Raw genomic sequence first — 16,889 nt, 5'->3', positions numbered from 1 at the left:
GCCTGAGTCAAGACTGCCATCTACGTCACTCATTGCAGCGCCATCGGAGTTATCGCCAGCTTCAGCATGGTCTCCCTCGTCGTTTTCATGGACCACGTCATCTTCCGTTCCTTCCAAGGCATTGGAGATCCCAGTCTTCTTAAGCTGCGGGCGATAATTTCAAGCGAAATCATGAACCATGCCTTGATTACCAAGAACAAAGGAGCTCCACCGACGGCTTCTTTATCTTGCACCCGGGGGTCATGGCATGGTACCCTTCGGCCATCAATTCTGAATACAGCCTCTGAACATTATCCTTGAACAGCTTGTTCAAGGATACGTCTAGAGGCTGCAACATCGAAGTCAGACCGCCTGGAAAGACAGTGAGGTCAGTCCGCAGCCCCCTAAGCTTCGGCCGAACGAAGTCGACCAGGCAACTGCGGAAGCTGTCGACTACCAGCAGCGACGGGTAAAGAAGCGCTCCAGGGCGGCGTCCCCAAACAGTTTTTACCCAGTCGACCATAAGGTCAGCGGTCATCCACCCTTTTTCCTGCACACGTACGTACCTGTATTCCAGGGGGAAACTTGGCCTCCGGGAGGGTCTTCCGCTTAAAAAATAATAAATGGGGGCAGCTTCCGCCTGTCCTCTGTTACGGCGATAAGACGGTGCACCTCTGATTCTCGGCACCCATTGTAATATGCACACTCCGCACACCCTTCTGCTCCACAGTTGTGCTCTGCGGCATGTCAAAGTTGAGCGAAGTTTGATCCGCATTTCCGATTTGCAAGAGCAGGAAGTTCTTTTGCTCCCGCATCCTAATGACATATCAATGAAAATCGATGATCTTCTCTTCGTACACCGAAGGTAACCGTTGACACAGAGTCGTCCGTCTCCTGAGTAAGAGTTCACTTCGGTGCATGAACCGTGTGGCCCACCCGTTGCTCGCGCCGCAATCTCCCGCCGAGATGCCTTCCTTCAGGCATGCGCGTCTGATTTCTTAGCAGCTCGATCACAACGGCACACCCGTCCGCACGTAGACTTGATGTAGTCCAGTAGTGCCGCCTCAACTAGTGGGTATCTTCCAGTCTTAGGCCCACGGAAGGCGTTACGTGACTTGTTTGTGGCTTTGACCTGCTCGTGCTGCCGTCGCCAGTAGCGCACACAGAACTCATCCACGCTGAAGTGCCAGCCGGCAACCCTGTTGCCATGTTCCAGATCATGGTCGATAACCTTTACTTGAAAGCAGCTGTTGTGGGGAGCAGGTGCGCCCAGCCTCCCTTTCCCTTTTAGGGCAGCGCACGCGCCTGGTTGCGGGGACCCCTTCCCCCACGGCCGGCGCGTGCGATTCCCCCCCCTTTCCCGGCGCCAGGAACAGGTTCCCCTCTCCCTCAGCGAGGAAAGGTACCATTCTCGTCAGGGAGAGGGAAATCGGGTCGGGGAACAAAACGAGCGGGCAAACGGGCGCTCGCGCTCTGACACCAGCGACCATCCCAGGAGGACGAACCCGCAACCCCTCCTGCGAGCCGAGGACGTCCACGACCGAGGTGTAAGCGTCAACACCTTTGTTATCTGTAGTATCTCCCCGCGACAGTGACGCGCGATTGCTAACGCTTAGCAATAAAGTGTTTGTTGTTGATCTGGCCAGTTGCCTTATTCGCCCGAACCCGTAGTAGTAGCTGCAATGAGGCAAGCTACGGTTGGGGGACGTTAACCGTGCACGGAACGACTGTGTGCGGCTGAAACATTAGCTATAGGCTTCTGCGTCAGCCGTACATAGGACGGTCCCCCAACATCTGGCGCCCAACGTAACGAATTTGGCAACGCGGCTAGTTCTGTGGACGCGAGCAAGTGCCAGGGCGCTCTTCCACACGTAGGATAATAGGCATGTCGGAATTCCAAGATTTGTCAATGTTGTCGGATGTCGCGTCGCAGAGTGGCGATCCTTTGGCTAACGCGGGGGTACTGTTAGGACTTTCCGACAGCGTAGAGCTTGGTCGTTTCACGCGGGATGATCAGGAGGGTGCAGAGACCGCGTTAGCAGAGAGTAGGCCTACGACGGAGAGCGGCCCGCATGGCGCTCCGGCATCTCGCGACGCGAACAGAGAGGCGCCGCCACAAGTTACGACACGCGCCTCAACTATAGGCGAGTCTTCGGGCAACAGTTTGCCCTCGAGCGAGGTACTCTTACAGAATGCGCTGTCAGTTATGCAAAGCCTCGCGAGCGCCCTGCAGAACACAGCGCAGGCCCCCGTGCAAAATGTGCGACCACGTGTCAAGGTAGACGTTCCGACCTACACGGGTTACCACGACTGCAAGAGCGCCAACGAGTATCTCGACCGGTTGCTCCATTATCAGCAGGCGACGGGTCTTTCTGATGCCGAACTTCTCGAGCGCGTGGTCCCGGTGTCGCTCACGGAGCAAGCGGCTCGGTGGTTCCGACTAACCGGACATCGCGCCCGTACGGTAGAAGAGTTCCGCGAAAGCTTTCGCGGCGAATTCCTACCGGCTAATTATGAGTGGCGTTTGCGGAGGGAGTTGGAGCTGCGCACCCAGCATCCGGACGAATCCTTGCTGGAATACGTACGGGCGATGGACGAATTGTATCGTCTCGCGAACCCTCACGCCACCAACGCGGAAAAGGTCGAGCGTGTTACCCGACAGGCGCACCCGACTTTCGCGGCGCACTTCAGGGGATGCAGGTTCGCAGACCTCGAAGAGCTCGCCACCGAGGCGAAGCGCATACAAGGGGACATCCTCGCAGCGCGTTCGTATCGCCCCCCTCCGCCCGCCGCGCAGTCAATCGAGCCTCGCTGTGCATGGAACGGCGGCGCAGTGACTTCAGAAGCGTTTAGGGGTAACGCATCAGCATCGTACGCTGATGAGCACGTGTCACGCGGTTGGGAGCTGTCAAACCGCGCTTTAGACCCCTACGCTTACGCGCTCCGTACGGCACACGCCGCCCCTGCGCGTGACATTCCAAGGCAGGAGCACGTGGTTGACGCGAGGCCTAACGAGCGGCGCAATCCAGAGCGAGGACCACCTGATCGAGGCGAGTTACGAGCGAACCGGCGTGGTGTCCGCGGTCCTTGCTATCGGTGCGGCGCGCCAGGGCACATCGCTCGCGAGTGCGACCGCACGCCGGGTCAGGAGCAAACGCGCGGTTCGGGAAACGGACGGCGCCGCCGGTGATTCACATGGGACCCCGCGCGGCGATTAGTAATCCTACCGATGCGTTCGGATCACTTGCACCGTCGGTCTGTCGCGCAGGTGATGCCGTAGACTCGCCCGCGCCGCTAATCGAGTTAACGATAGCTCGGAAAAAGTTCGTAGCACTTTTGGATACTGGGGCAAGCGCTTCTTTATTCGGTGACGATGTGTTGCACCATCTCCGCGAGAACAACATCCGCTTGAGGCAAAGCAACACCATCTTCCGTCTAGCTACGGGCACAGCACAATCGAGCGGCGCGGCTAGGCTAGTGATCCGCTGGGACAGACGCGTGAGGCGACAACGTTTCGTGCATCTTCCAGGGCTGTCAATGTCTCTAATCCTGGGTCGAGACTTCCTCGCTAAGTCGGGTATTGTCATTGACATTGCAAACGGTGGTTACCGAGAGCGCGACGGAGACGCGCTGAAGCTTTTCTCGAAGGCCTCCGCATTGACAAAAGCATGCCAATCGCAGGGAGAGGCGCGAGTACGCGAGGAGGAAAGCGCGCCGAGAAAGCGAGTAAACGCCCCGCCGGAGCAATGTGCTGCGCTGCAGGAAAGGGCAGTGCACCCGCTTTTGGTACAGGCACAGAGCCTACTAGAGGGGGAACGAGCGCAGCTGTCGTCGCTGTTGTACGAATATGACGCGATGTTTACTGACTGTCCCGGCCGCACTACGCTGGTTAAGCATAGAATTGACACGGGTGATGCACGCCCTTGGAAATGCAATCCCCGACCAATCAGCTTAGCTAAGCGGAAAGCACTAGACGCCGCCTTGGACGAACTCATCGAAACAGGCGTAGTTGAGAGGTCAAACAGCCCATGGGGTTTCCCGGTAGTTCTAGTTCCAAAGAAAGATGATACGTATCGCCTTTGTGTAGACTACCGCAGGCTGAATGAAATTACGAAGAAGGACGCGTATCCTCTTCCCTCCATTTCATCGTTAGTATCCAATCTAGGCGGGGCGAAGTACTTCACAACGCTCGATGCTAGCCGCGGATATTTTCAGGTTGAGATGGACGAGCGGGATAAAGAGAAGTCAGCTTTCACGTGCCACAGAGGACTTTTCCAATTCAGGAGAATGTCGTTTGGCTTGGTGGGCGCTCCCGCTACGTATCAGAGGCTAATGGACCGTGTTTTGGGAGATGCAAAGTGGCAGCACGCACTCGCATATCTAGACGACATAGTGGTTTACTCGAAAACGTTCGAAGAGCACGTGCGCCACTTGAGAGACGTTCTAGAACGGCTGAGGTCTGCGGGCATCACTTTGAACCCAAACAAAGCTCAGATAGCGGCGACCCGAATAACATTATTGGGATTTACGCTTGACGAGGGTCGCATTTTGCCGGATAAGGGTAAGCTTGAAGCGATAGTGAGCTATCCATCGCCGAACAATGTCGGTGAGCTGAGGCGCTTTTTGGGGATGGTGAATTTTTATCGCCAATTCATTCCAGATTGCGCGGCAGTGCAGGCGCCTTTAACGAAGCTCTTGAGGAATGGTGAGCGTTGGGCTTGGAGCCAAGAGCAAGAGGCCGCACTGCGTCGCCTCACGAAGTTGCTGGCCAACACGGCTCAGCTGCAGCTACCCGATTTGAACAGGGAGTTTGTTATTCACACCGATGCAAGCGACCTGGGCTTAGGAGCAATTTTGCTTCAGGAGCATGGAGGTTCCCTCCGACCGATTGCGTTCGCGAGCCGTACGTTGACACCGGCGGAGAGGAACTACTCAGTAACCGAGAAAGAGTGTCTGGCGATAGTTTTTGCTCTCCGTAAGTTTGACTTTTACATAGACGGAGTTGCGTTTGTGATTGAAACGGACCACATGGCGCTCACGTGGTTGAGGCGTTTGAACGAACCAAGTGGCCGATTGGCGCGTTGGGCATTGTTGCTGCAGCGTTATGACTTCACCGTCCGCTACCGCAAGGGTAAGAACAATGCCGCGGCCGACGCACTATCGCGTGCTCCAGTTCGACACGAGGCAAGTCACGCGACTAATTCGGAACGAACTGAGAGCGAGACACTCGCGCTAACGCAAACAGCGGAGCAAACGTTAGTTCGAGCTAAGAGCGTGAACCACGTAGAGGCTGTCGTTAGCGCAGGGATTGTTTTCAGCAGAAGGGAGCTGTTAGAAGCTCAGCAGAAAGATCCATTTTGTCGAAAGGTGTTCGACGGGCTCCGGGAGCCGGGTGGTAGTGAGGCCACCGCGCACAAGGGGGCAGCTGGTATTGCTGTCGGTGCGGAGCGCTCGGCAACAGCTGGTAGTGCTGTGAGCGCGCTGGATTCATATCTGCTAGATTCTGACGGCGTCCTGCTGAGGTACATTCCATCCGACGATGACACAAGTGAGTCATTTAAAGTCGTGATACCGCGCGCGTTGAGAGGAGCGCTTCTTCGCTACTTTCATGACTCGTGCATTGGTGGGCATGCGAGCGGCCCTAAGACTTACGCTAAGTTGTGTCGCCTCGCTACCTGGCCAGGTATGAAGCGGGATGTGATTCGCTACGCCCGTTCATGTCGTGTGTGCCAAAGCGTCAAGCCGCGAGGAGGACGTCCGCCCGGCCTCATGCAACCGATTAACAGTCAGACTCCCTGGCAAATCGCAGCGTGTGACGTAATGGGCCCGTACCCCTCAACTCCTAGCAGAAATAAGTTCTTGCTGGTGATCACGGATCACTTCACTAAATGGGTAGAACTTTTTCCCCTTAGGAAGCTGACGGCTCGAGTGATTTTAGAGAAGTTGATGGAGGTTTTTACCAGGTTCGGGTTCCCCGAGCAGTTGATTACAGACAACGCGTCTTATTTCACTGCGAAGGTGTTTGTTGACACGTGCGCCGCGTTGGGCATTAAGCACAAGAAAACAACCACCTACCATGCTCAGTCGAACCCCACGGAGCGAGTCAATCGCAACATCAAGCACATGCTTGTCGCGTTCTCTGAAAGACATAAGGACTGGGATACCTATCTTCCAGAGATCGGTTTTGCATTACGATCGACCGTAAACCGATCGACTGGGTATGCGCCTTCTTCTCTGAACTTGGGGAGAGAACTGCCGAATCCGATGGAGACCGTACTCGCGGACCGCAGTGGAGTGCCAGTGGCGACATCAGCACGCGCTGAATACGCAACGCAGCTGCGCGAGAAGCTAGCGGAAGCTTTACATAAAGCTCGACATAATCTCAGCACTGCTAGGGCACAGCAGAAGGCGCAGTATGACCGCACGCGTAGGAACGTACACTACGAAGTGGGCGATCTGGTGATGCGGCGCCATCATGTTCTCAGTAATGCTAGCAAACAGTTTGCTGCCTCGCTGGCACCGAAATGGTCCGGGCCGTACCGAGTGCGAGAGAAAGTTTCTTCGCTCGTTTATCGACTCGCGAACATGAAAGGCAAACCGAGCGGCGGACCGGTGCATGTATGTGACTTGAAACGCTACATAGCACGGGAGGCGCATGAGGACTACGGTCAGTCCCCCTCCAAGCCGCGCGCGGCGGGTGAGATGGTTCGACACCGGGTCAGGAGCCCAGAACCGCGCTACTTCCTGCGTAACAGTCGGAGGCAACTATGCACGGTAGGCCGCGTTTGATATGTTCGACGCGGGGTGCAAGGGTTAGCGCGCAACACATGTGCGATTGTTAACCTGTCGTTCTTTATCTGTATCACTCTCACCGAACAGATGGAGCGCCATTGGGAACAGCACCGCCGGAACAGCAAGGAGAGGAGACCACCTCCTTACGGCCAGCCCCCACCCCCACCAACGTCCACATGGCAGCCCTACCCCACTGCGGCCCGGCCGCGAACGCCGAGGCAGAGCCACTCGAGCCGCCGCCACCGAGGGGGTCCGCGCGCGCTGCCGCCTGGTCACCAACTCTCGGCTTCGCCGTCACCATCACGACCCGCCGGTTCACAGGGAACGAGACCAGGGTCCCAACGCGGCGAGCCGACCGCATCGCCTCACGGCCGCAACCACCGAGACGTGGCAACCTGGACCAGCCAGGATGGAGGCGACCCTCCGGTGTCTTACGTCTCCTCGAGGCCCTGGCGCCGGCAGGAAAGGGCCCGAGTTGGGGTCGCCCCAGCGCACCTGTATCGCCCTTTTCAGGGGCGCACGGTAGAGGACGCGGACCGGAGGGCTAACGGGGCTTGCCTTCCAGTGCCCGCAGGGACGCGGTTCTGCGAGTGCGGCGCCGTGGTGATCCATAACTCCCACGAATTGGGGAAATTACACCGGCACCGCACCCAGGCTACCCAACCATCCAGCCGCGAATCATCCCAGGAGCGCTCCGGCGCCGCGGTTCGGGCCATGCTGGCGCGGGCGGCCCAGGAGGCGGACTTCGCGCAGTGGCTGCTGAGAGTTGCCTCAGGCCACGCGTCCAGCGAGAGTCCGCCTGCGCCGCTATCAATAACGGCTACCGTAGAGCGGGGGGCGGCGGGGCCGGGAGAGACATTGGTGGCGGCTGCATTGACACCGGAGGTGGCGTCAATGACCTTGGAGGCGGGTGAGAGAGCGGTGGGGGCTCCGGCGGTGCCCGCGGCAGACACCGAACGGTCCGAGGGCATGGACGTAGACCAGGCCCTTCTGGCCTATCTAGAGGACGAATAAAACGAATTATTCCCTCTTTGCAGTCTCTGTCGTTCGGGGGCCTTCTTAAGGGGGGAGGAGATGTGGGGAGCAGGTGCGCCCAGCCTCCCTTTCCCTTTTAGGGCAGCGCACGCGCCTGGTTGCGGGGACCCCTTCCCCCACGGCCGGCGCGTGCGATTCCCCCCCCTTTCCCGGCGCCAGGAACAGGTTCCCCTCTCCCTCAGCGAGGAAAGGTACCATTCTCGTCAGGGAGAGGGAAATCGGGTCGGGGAACAAAACGAGCGGGCAAACGGGCGCTCGCGCTCTGACACCAGCGACCATCCCAGGAGGACGAACCCGCAACCCCTCCTGCGAGCCGAGGACGTCCACGACCGAGGTGTAAGCGTCAACACCTTTGTTATCTGTAGTATCTCCCCGCGACAGTGACGCGCGATTGCTAACGCTTAGCAATAAAGTGTTTGTTGTTGATCTGGCCAGTTGCCTTATTCGCCCGAACCCGTAGTAGTAGCTGCAATGAGGCAAGCTACGGTTGGGGGACGTTAACCGTGCACGGAACGACTGTGTGCGGCTGAAACATTAGCTATAGGCTTCTGCGTCAGCCGTACATAGGACGGTCCCCCAACACTGTATAGCTCCTGTATCAGCTCATTACGCAGCCGCTGAAAGGACGATGCTACACACGGATCACTACAGCGCTACCACAGAACACTGAACTAGTAACACTAAAAACGCACGCCATGCCACAAGGGCTACTACGCAACTTGTGGCTTGGTTTGGATTGAATTAGGGCTCCGTTCTAGCAAGTTAGTAATTGTTCCTCTTCCCTTTTGACACAGGGCAGGCATTTCATGTGCCGCAGGAATAAAAATAAATAACAAATAAATAAATAATTGGTCTGTTTGTCTAATGGCCAGGCGTCAGAGTTTCCTCAATGCGCGTACACACACTAAAACATGCACACACACAAGCAACCGCTCAATAGTTTAGTGAAAGTCGAGCCGAGCCAAGGCAAGCCGTGTTCCGCACCTGCTCTTTGAAAGAAGTAATACCATGACCTGCTCCAGTCACGTGGTTTAAACTTGGATGTTTACATGTTGGGTCACTTTAGTTTGCCACCAACTCATCGGAACCGGGTGACGGGTTGCCGGTGTGCGGGGTTGAAAAGAGGAGGGTGTGTGGGGCGTTTCCCTGGCCGCTGTGTTTTCGGCCCCTCTGTTAAGCCGGTCCCAGCGTAGCAGGAGAGTCTTTGTGGAAATTACCCGGTCGCAATGGGTGTCATCAGCATGCATAATGCGTAAGAGGCGGCTCTAGGCTAATGGGTGCTATCATCATCATTGGCTAAAAGTAGCAGACGACATCTGCTGCTGCGATTTTTGTGATGCGATAATTACACAAGGGAAAAACGCATTTTTGTTGGCTAATGCTGGGGGTGCGAGAACCACGTGAATGCGAGAATTATGAGAGTAAATACAATAGATGAAAAACAGTTTTGCAACTGATACAATGCTACAAATAACCTTTATAACAAATATTTGGGTATAACGAACTTATTTTCTTGCAAAGATGCAACTTTGTTATAATGAGGTCTGAGTGTATATGTTTGAATTACCTAGTCATAGGCACCACCTCAGAGTTTCCATAGTCCACATAAAACACCTCCACGTTGGCGCAGCTCTGTCTGAAGCTCGTCCCGTCAACGACGCTGATGTCACTATAGGCCCTGCGCTGCACTCGGCAACGGTACCAGTTGTTGTCCATAAGGAATTGTGCCAAATACATGCCGCCTGCAAAGAGGCATGGCCCCGTAAGACAATGCACAAATTGCTGGCACACAATAAGATTTTTTCATATTATGATAAAGCAGGAACTGGAGAATTAAGACAATAACAGCATTATCTATAGTTAGATTGTAATCATTTTAACACCAAGCACAGTCTTCAGCAAGAAAGACACTCAACCAATCTGCGTGACCACATTGCAAAATTCACTCAGGAGCCATCTTTCCGATGGCACCGTCTTCATTTCGTGCATGTCATGAATCATTTGACGACTGGCTTAACACAAACTTTGTCAGAATAATTATGTTAAAAGAGCCTTCAGAACGATCAAGAAAGTCTATGGCTTCATTTAATTTTCTCCCTAATTTTACTTTGCTTTATGTGCAATTCAACCTTTTTTTTTCTTACTGCTATATGTTTTTACTTGACTGCAAGCAATCATTGCCAGCATTTTACACCACAGTACCCAAAAGTGTGCTGACATAAACCGTGTTACTCGAACGTGGCAAGCATTAGCAATGGTCTATAGTGAGCACCATCCAGTCACCACCTTGAACATGAGCTGTGCTGCCAAAACCAATGTGCTGCATTATGACTGCACAGCGTGCACTATACCATAAATAAAGCTTGCCGCTGTTTGGGTCTCATTCGACGCCAATAGTACTTACGTATCTTAGCTTATAACTCTACCTGTCATTGCATTCGTTTCATCATGTAACCCCTTTTAACACCATGCTCCAACCAGGAGCTTGTAAGTTCTGGCAAAATCAATGAGAAACCACCAAAAAGCGTTCACGAAGACCATGCATGAGTCCCCATGACAATGCGGTTCTCACCGACTTCGATCTCATCTTCTGACTGTAACTTAGAGTCTTGCGTCATGCAATAATTGTTGATTTCATTTTGCAATCGCTGCAGCTTGGTGGCAGAGGCACACAGCTGCACGTAGAAGTTGGCAGGATCACGAATGTGTGACACCATGACTCGCTTGTTGTCCACTGAAAAAAGAAGGTGGGGGGAGGAAAAGGGGGCAAAAAAAATTTAAACACGCGAGCTACCACTTTGTACATACAGAAGCCCTCACTCCGAACCGTTTACACCATCAAGCAGCTTTCAGCACAGTTTCCCATTTCATAAGCATGCATCTGCCATAAAAACAAGCCATCCATTGATAGGGCCTCGTCTCTGAAGCTGTAAAGAAGACATGATGCGAGCGTACTAGAAGGATATGCAACTTGCCCACAGTGCACCTTATTCGGTTACGCAAATATAACTTCTGCCACAACATGCAAAACAACAAAAGTTACAAGTTATCAGGCAGAGAGCAACACAGCCTAAACATCAAAACATGGGCAAGCCCAATACAGCTATAAATATTAAACGTGCCACGTAAGTACCGAGCTAAACATGAAATGTAACAAGTAGATAAGTGCTGCATTCAACATAACGACTTGAAATCCACTATTATGTTTAAAAAAGAGTTTGTGCCGGTCGCAAACTCCATTTCACATAATGAAGCCACGTCAGGCCGAATGACCTTTAGCTTTGCTTTGTTTTTCTGTAACTTTCCAGAAATAAAAAAAAAGCATACATGGTTCAGCTACAGGTCTTTTCTGAAGCAGCTCGTCACTGGAGGTGCTTGGTACTGGTGACTGCTCTTCCAAAGGCTGCCTCTCATTTGTGAATTCCGACTCAAGATCTGTTCATGATAGATCAAAATAAATTTGAGGACACAAGATACAGTTGAAAGCCGCAAATGACAAAATCGACAAGGAAAGCAAAAAAAAATCACTCGAGAGAATTTCGTAGGCATGAGAGTGTGACAGTAGAGACATGGAATCGACTAAAAACACATTTTACTGCCAAAAGTCAACCTGTTTACTTTGCCAAGCCTTTCCTGCTATTCTCAGAACCATGTGAACACCACTTTGTTCGTAAAAGTAGCAGTCGTCGCAGTTTGTTTCTTGCTCTCACACCGTTCTCAAGCACACCTAGATAATCATGAATAGCAAGCTGCACGCAATGCCGAATTTGTCGACTAGCCCATTTTTTTTTCTGCCCTTTCCCACGTCAGTGATAATAGCCATAGAGTTTCCTAAATATACACTAGAAGGAACTCTGATGCTAGTGTCTACGAGAGCTGCAACGCATGGCAATCCAGCGAGCAAGAGAATGATGGGTAGTACACGGATTTGTCTAATCTTTGTACTTCTGGCTGCGTGTGTTCGTGTGGCTTGGAGCAGTTTACTCACGAAACAAAAATCAACAAATGTTCAGCGGTTGTGCTTCACCACTTTATTCTTTTGGGCTTACATTTCCAAATCGGGTCACGAAGTTTAAAAGTGGTTCGTTCTTTCCTTCAAAACAAAACCTAAACACAGCAATAAACGAAGCCACAAGTGCAATTCGCCACCCCCAAGTACGAAACTAAGCAAATCCGTGTAGTACCCATCATTTCCATGGTCACTGAACGGTCGTGGCGCCAGAGTCCCCTCTAGTTAATTTCAGGAAACTATGACAATAGCAGCCCTTATCGACCAGTGTGATGAACTTTTACTATTCCGCTGGAGGCGGCACTTTGCGGGCAGACAAATCAGACTGTAATATTGCTACACGCAGTTCACGTAGCACCAAGCACACACAGCGACTTCTACCACTCCACGCACACGACCACATGAGGCAACAACAGGTACGAAAAGCCGACAAAGCCAGCAAACCGCAGCAAACGAAGCTCCATGTTGCTGTGGACCTGGCTACCTAGTCCTCGATTACGAGTCGGCACAGTTTCCCTGCCAGCCTATTAAATATTAAACATGCCCACTGCAAAGTCAGCTCTTGTGGTTTGTTTTTAAAGATGTAGTTACTGTTAACTAAATGAACTTTATGTTGGGACACAGCAGTCACATGTACCGATGAGAAAACCATCTTCATCGTTATGATGACCAGCATTTTCTTTTGTAAACAATGATGGTGGCAGCTGATCAAGTGCGCTGTGACAATGGTTTTGTGCAATTTAAGTGCACCACAAACGCACATGAGTAGTTTAATGTTCCGAGAATGAACTATTTACGCACTCTCGTTGCAAAAATTTTATTAAAAAGGACTGCGGTTAATTAAAATACGTTTTGTAGGTGCGAGTTACGAAATGCACCGACTCTTATGGGCATTCGCCGATGCTCCAAAAATATTTCGTTGTGGGCAGAATTTTGTTCCCTCGAAATTTCGTTATCGTAGGTTTAGACTGTACAGAAACCCAAGGAATGCACGTACCGATACACTTGACGTGCGGTGTATACAGGAGCAAACCAGATACACAGTATTTCAGTCACGAAGGACGCAACATATATACAAAAAGAATATTGACGAAGTCCCAACAATCGGGACGTGGTGTTTCAGACCAGCATTTCCAGTGCACATAAATGAAGAAATAATGTTGTCTTTGTTATACAATGCTAAGCATGTGCTAGTAATAAATTTTAGGTTTGAAGTGAACTCAAAGCGAATAGTGACTGGGTCAAATAGTAACTAAACTAAAATAGTATAAATCATGTCATGACCCAATTAACCCGCAGAATATTTTTTTAAGTGAAAACAAGGCAATGCGAATTTCTCCAAGATAGGTGTAGTCATGGTAGAGCACTCTTTCAATGCAGTTAAACAACCAACCTTTACAGAGGGGGTTACAAAGAGACAATATACACCGATTTGTCGACTTTGAATACTTCAAAATTTCCAATAATTTAAATTCAAACGCTGTAGTATTCATTCAAATATTTCGAATGCTAAAATATTTTCTAAAACATAGTGTATACTAGTTCGTATGGTAATGAGTTCATCTGCCTCATGTCTGCAACTGTCGTCTGTCAATAACAATGGTGAGATAAGCTTCCGCTCAATTTTTTGGCCTGGAACACTTGTTATGGGTGCCTACAGCGTCCACTTTGTAGATAATTAGTTAAAGAGACACTAAAGAGAAAAAAGATTTTTTGCTTATTAGCAAAGTAAAATTCCACAATACCGAAAACACCACTCTTTCCACGACAAGAGCTTAGTAAGCAGGAAAACACCTGAAAAGAAAATGCCAGTAGCAATGCCGCCTTAAGATTCCCGCACCAAAAACCGTGACGTAAGAAATTTTAAAGGCATCTACCGAGTTTGACAAAGCTTTCAATGAATAAAAATGGAGCAAATTGTAATCTGTGGGCGTCGTAGACAGCATATGAAGTTTCAGAAATTTTCATCGAGCCAATTCCACGAAAATGCCGAAATGCATTCTGTAGTTTCTTAAGTCAGGCGCGGGAAATTTTGGCGCGCGACGCTTAGTAAGCAGGAAAACACCTGAAAAGAAAATGCCAGTAGCAACGCCGCCTTAAGATTTCCGCACCAAAAATCGTGACGTAAGAAATTTTAAAGGCGTCTACCGAGTTTGACAAAGCTTTCAATGAATAAAAATGGAGCAAATTGTAATCTGTGGGTGTCGTAGACAGCATATGAAGTTTCAGAAATTTTCATCGAGCCAATTCCACGAAAATGCCGAAATGGATTCTGTAGTTTCTTAAGTCAGGCGCGGGAAATTTTGGCGCAAGATTTAAGGATGAAACTTATACCTCGATTTTCTCCCTAAGAATGAACTTATGACAGTGAAACATATGGCATTCTCAGAGTGCAGTTTGTTAATCTAAACGAAGTCATTGTTCCTGTTTAGTTCGTGTCCATCTTGTCTCTGTGTTGTCGTTTTGTTCTCGCGCTATAACTATCATCGTCCTGTTTAGTGTCCCTTTAAGCTGTGCGAGGCTGTCCGCAGGCCTGATAAGATGCACTGGCACAGAAACACCAGTAAGTATAGGAGACATGCTAAGAGGAGTTCCTTGATTCAGACAGGTCTTACATGAAAGAATGGCCCTGTGCTAGAACATTTTATTTGCATCTTAGATGTATAGTGTTAGATGTAAAAAAAAAGCCTTCCTTCGAGTCAACAACACACGGAAGCACAGATAAATAACCCCGCGAAAAGAGGAAGTGCCAGCGGAAACAGACACCAACAAGGAATGACACGCGCACACTCTCTTGTATTGACCGACAAACTATTGATTAAGAAATAACCACCCAACCCAAGAAATAACTATTACCTGTATCATCCAGATCATCCTCCTCGTACCCCTCAGGCAGGTCTTTCACTGTCAAAAGGGATAAACTGCAAAGCAAGGAAAAAAAAGATTAATCTGCAGGGCAAAGAACAAAAAGAATAATCCGCATAACAAAAATCACTTCACCCATATATGCCAAAATTCAGAGGGCTTAAAACGTTGCCTTTCCTGTGCCCTAATTGCCACAAAATCAGAAGCTGCTGCTGCTATTGGCACCATTACTGCAGTCACTCTTAGGATCAGAGGCATGTAAGACGACCAACCATGTTTGAATTGTCTGGTCAAAGCTATTTTCAGCATCAGAGCAGCCAAGCTTAGGTCCTATAGAAATGTACGGGTTGCTGCCTGTGACCATCGAGACAGATTTGACCGAAAAAGAGCATTAACCGAAGTAAAATGAATTCAAGACTATTGTACTGCAAATGTTATACTCTCAAGCCAATTCAAACTTTCGCATGAAGCTGCCACGGGACAAAAATATCTTCATTACTTTCATTACATTATATGCCTAAACACACTAATATTGACAAAAAGAAATCATGTGGCCTGCAAAATCAAAGTATGCTGCTTTAGACGAGCCAGTAAAGAGTAGTATCTATGAACCCTAGTGCTCAAATATTCCAGTGCTCAAAATAGGTAAATATTGCAGAACATTCAATGCTGCATATACAATGAGCTCAGGTATGAACATTGGTTTATCGAGCATTTCAAAACAACTTCTGTAACGGGAACATATCAGATGAACAAACTTGATCTGCACACCCAAGCTTACTTTTCAAAAATTGAGTTTCGCGCTCCGCAGCATGGGCACAACCAACGCGTGCCACCCCCAAATTGCCTCGCCCATTTTTCAGCAGCGGTGCAACACCGTTTTTGCATGCAAACCCGCCAAGGCTAAGCAGTTGTGCAGGAAAGAAACATTATATAGCAGCCAGTACAAGAAGGAGTAAAATCTAGGTTACATTGTAAGAAAGAAAGACAAAAAGTCTGCATGCACATCCAAAAAATCAAATGTCTACATACTTTTCTGTAGGCGTCAACTTCAAGTTGCCATGAGATTTCAACGACTCCTTCAGTGACGAACCGTAAGTGACCCTGGAAAAATTAAAGCGTGTGAATATTATCAAGAAACTCATTTGTGAATAGCGGCCTTTATTACACAGAAAGAGCTTTACCAGAGCACAACTTTGCAGTGATAAAATTTTTAAACGAACCCCCTACAATGGATGCCCGAAATTTAAAAAAAATACAGAGATGGCAAAATTCAAAGTATCACACTAAATGGCGAAAGAACTCACTCTATCTCAAGCTTGTGCTCTGGCAGATCGTCCAAGAGGAAGCAGGGAAAGTTGCTAAAGGAATCCAGCCGCTCTAGAAGGAGCATGCTGTGAGGATGCGTTTTGGTAGCTACTGCCGATGAAACTTCTGAAAGAGCAGAATGATTGAAGAAAACAACCTCAAATAAAATTGCAACTCGGGTCACATCAGGAAAAAAGAAAACTTTCTTGGGATTATGGGAGCTTCTGAACGACTAGCACAGTTTCAGAAACATGCTGAATATGTGTAAGGCTGAGAAGCTTCCCGCCACCTTTCCGCAAAAGTTCACAGATTAGTGAATGCACTACACTAACCTTAACTAAAAAAAAAAAAGACTTCGGCCACAGCTTTGTGGTCTTGTCTACAGCTGCAACACCGTACCATAGAAGAAGCCAAACCACGGAACTATAAAAAGCGCATTTGTGATTTGTTTGAACTTCAGTATTTCTTAATTTACCCATTAATAGTGACATGGTCACAGGCAGCTTCTCCTAGCAGTTTTGTGGTACCAGCACCCACAGCTTTGTTTTCTTATCTACAGCTGCAACTCCGTACCATAGAAGAAGCCAAACCACGGAACTATAAAAAGCACATTTGTGATTTATTTGAACTTCAGTATTTCTTAATTTACCCATTATTAGTGACGTGGTCACAGGCAGCTTCTCCTAGCAGTTTTGTGGTACCAGCGCTAATCGCGGTACTCACACAGACAAAGCTGCGACCATGCCAATGCAGTCAGAGTCGCCTGCCACAACAGTCACCGAGAAAATTCCCTGCGAAGCTGCCTCAAGCCACCAAACATCGACCACCACAAAGCTGCCCGCTCCCTCCACTAGAGAAAATTGAGACAGCTTCCCTTGCAATGTGGAAGCGCAGCCGAAGC

The 16,889-nt window shown here is 49.9% G+C and overlaps 1 protein-coding gene across 2 annotated transcripts in view; it reads right to left on the bottom strand.

Moving 5' to 3' along the window:
- qin (tudor domain-containing protein qin) overlaps positions 1-16,889 on the bottom strand; it is a 134,682-nt gene that overhangs the window by 59,457 nt on the left and 58,336 nt on the right. For both annotated transcript variants that reach the window (XM_075895705.1, XM_037425258.2), the window contains exons 12-17: positions 15,988-16,114; positions 15,713-15,784; positions 14,672-14,736; positions 11,134-11,241; positions 10,379-10,540; positions 9,374-9,548 (exon numbers count right to left, since the gene is read on the bottom strand). In XM_075895705.1, the coding sequence (XP_075751820.1) occupies positions 9,374-9,548; positions 10,379-10,540; positions 11,134-11,241; positions 14,672-14,736; positions 15,713-15,784; positions 15,988-16,114 (709 nt within the window). The remainder of the gene's footprint in view (positions 1-9,373; positions 9,549-10,378; positions 10,541-11,133; positions 11,242-14,671; positions 14,737-15,712; positions 15,785-15,987; positions 16,115-16,889) is intronic.

Source organism: Rhipicephalus microplus, chromosome 5, assembly GCF_043290135.1.
Source record: "Rhipicephalus microplus isolate Deutch F79 chromosome 5, USDA_Rmic, whole genome shotgun sequence".
Classification (NCBI taxonomy): Eukaryota; Metazoa; Arthropoda; class Arachnida; order Ixodida; family Ixodidae; genus Rhipicephalus; species Rhipicephalus microplus.
This window is presented reverse-complemented; position numbering and strand designations above follow the sequence as displayed.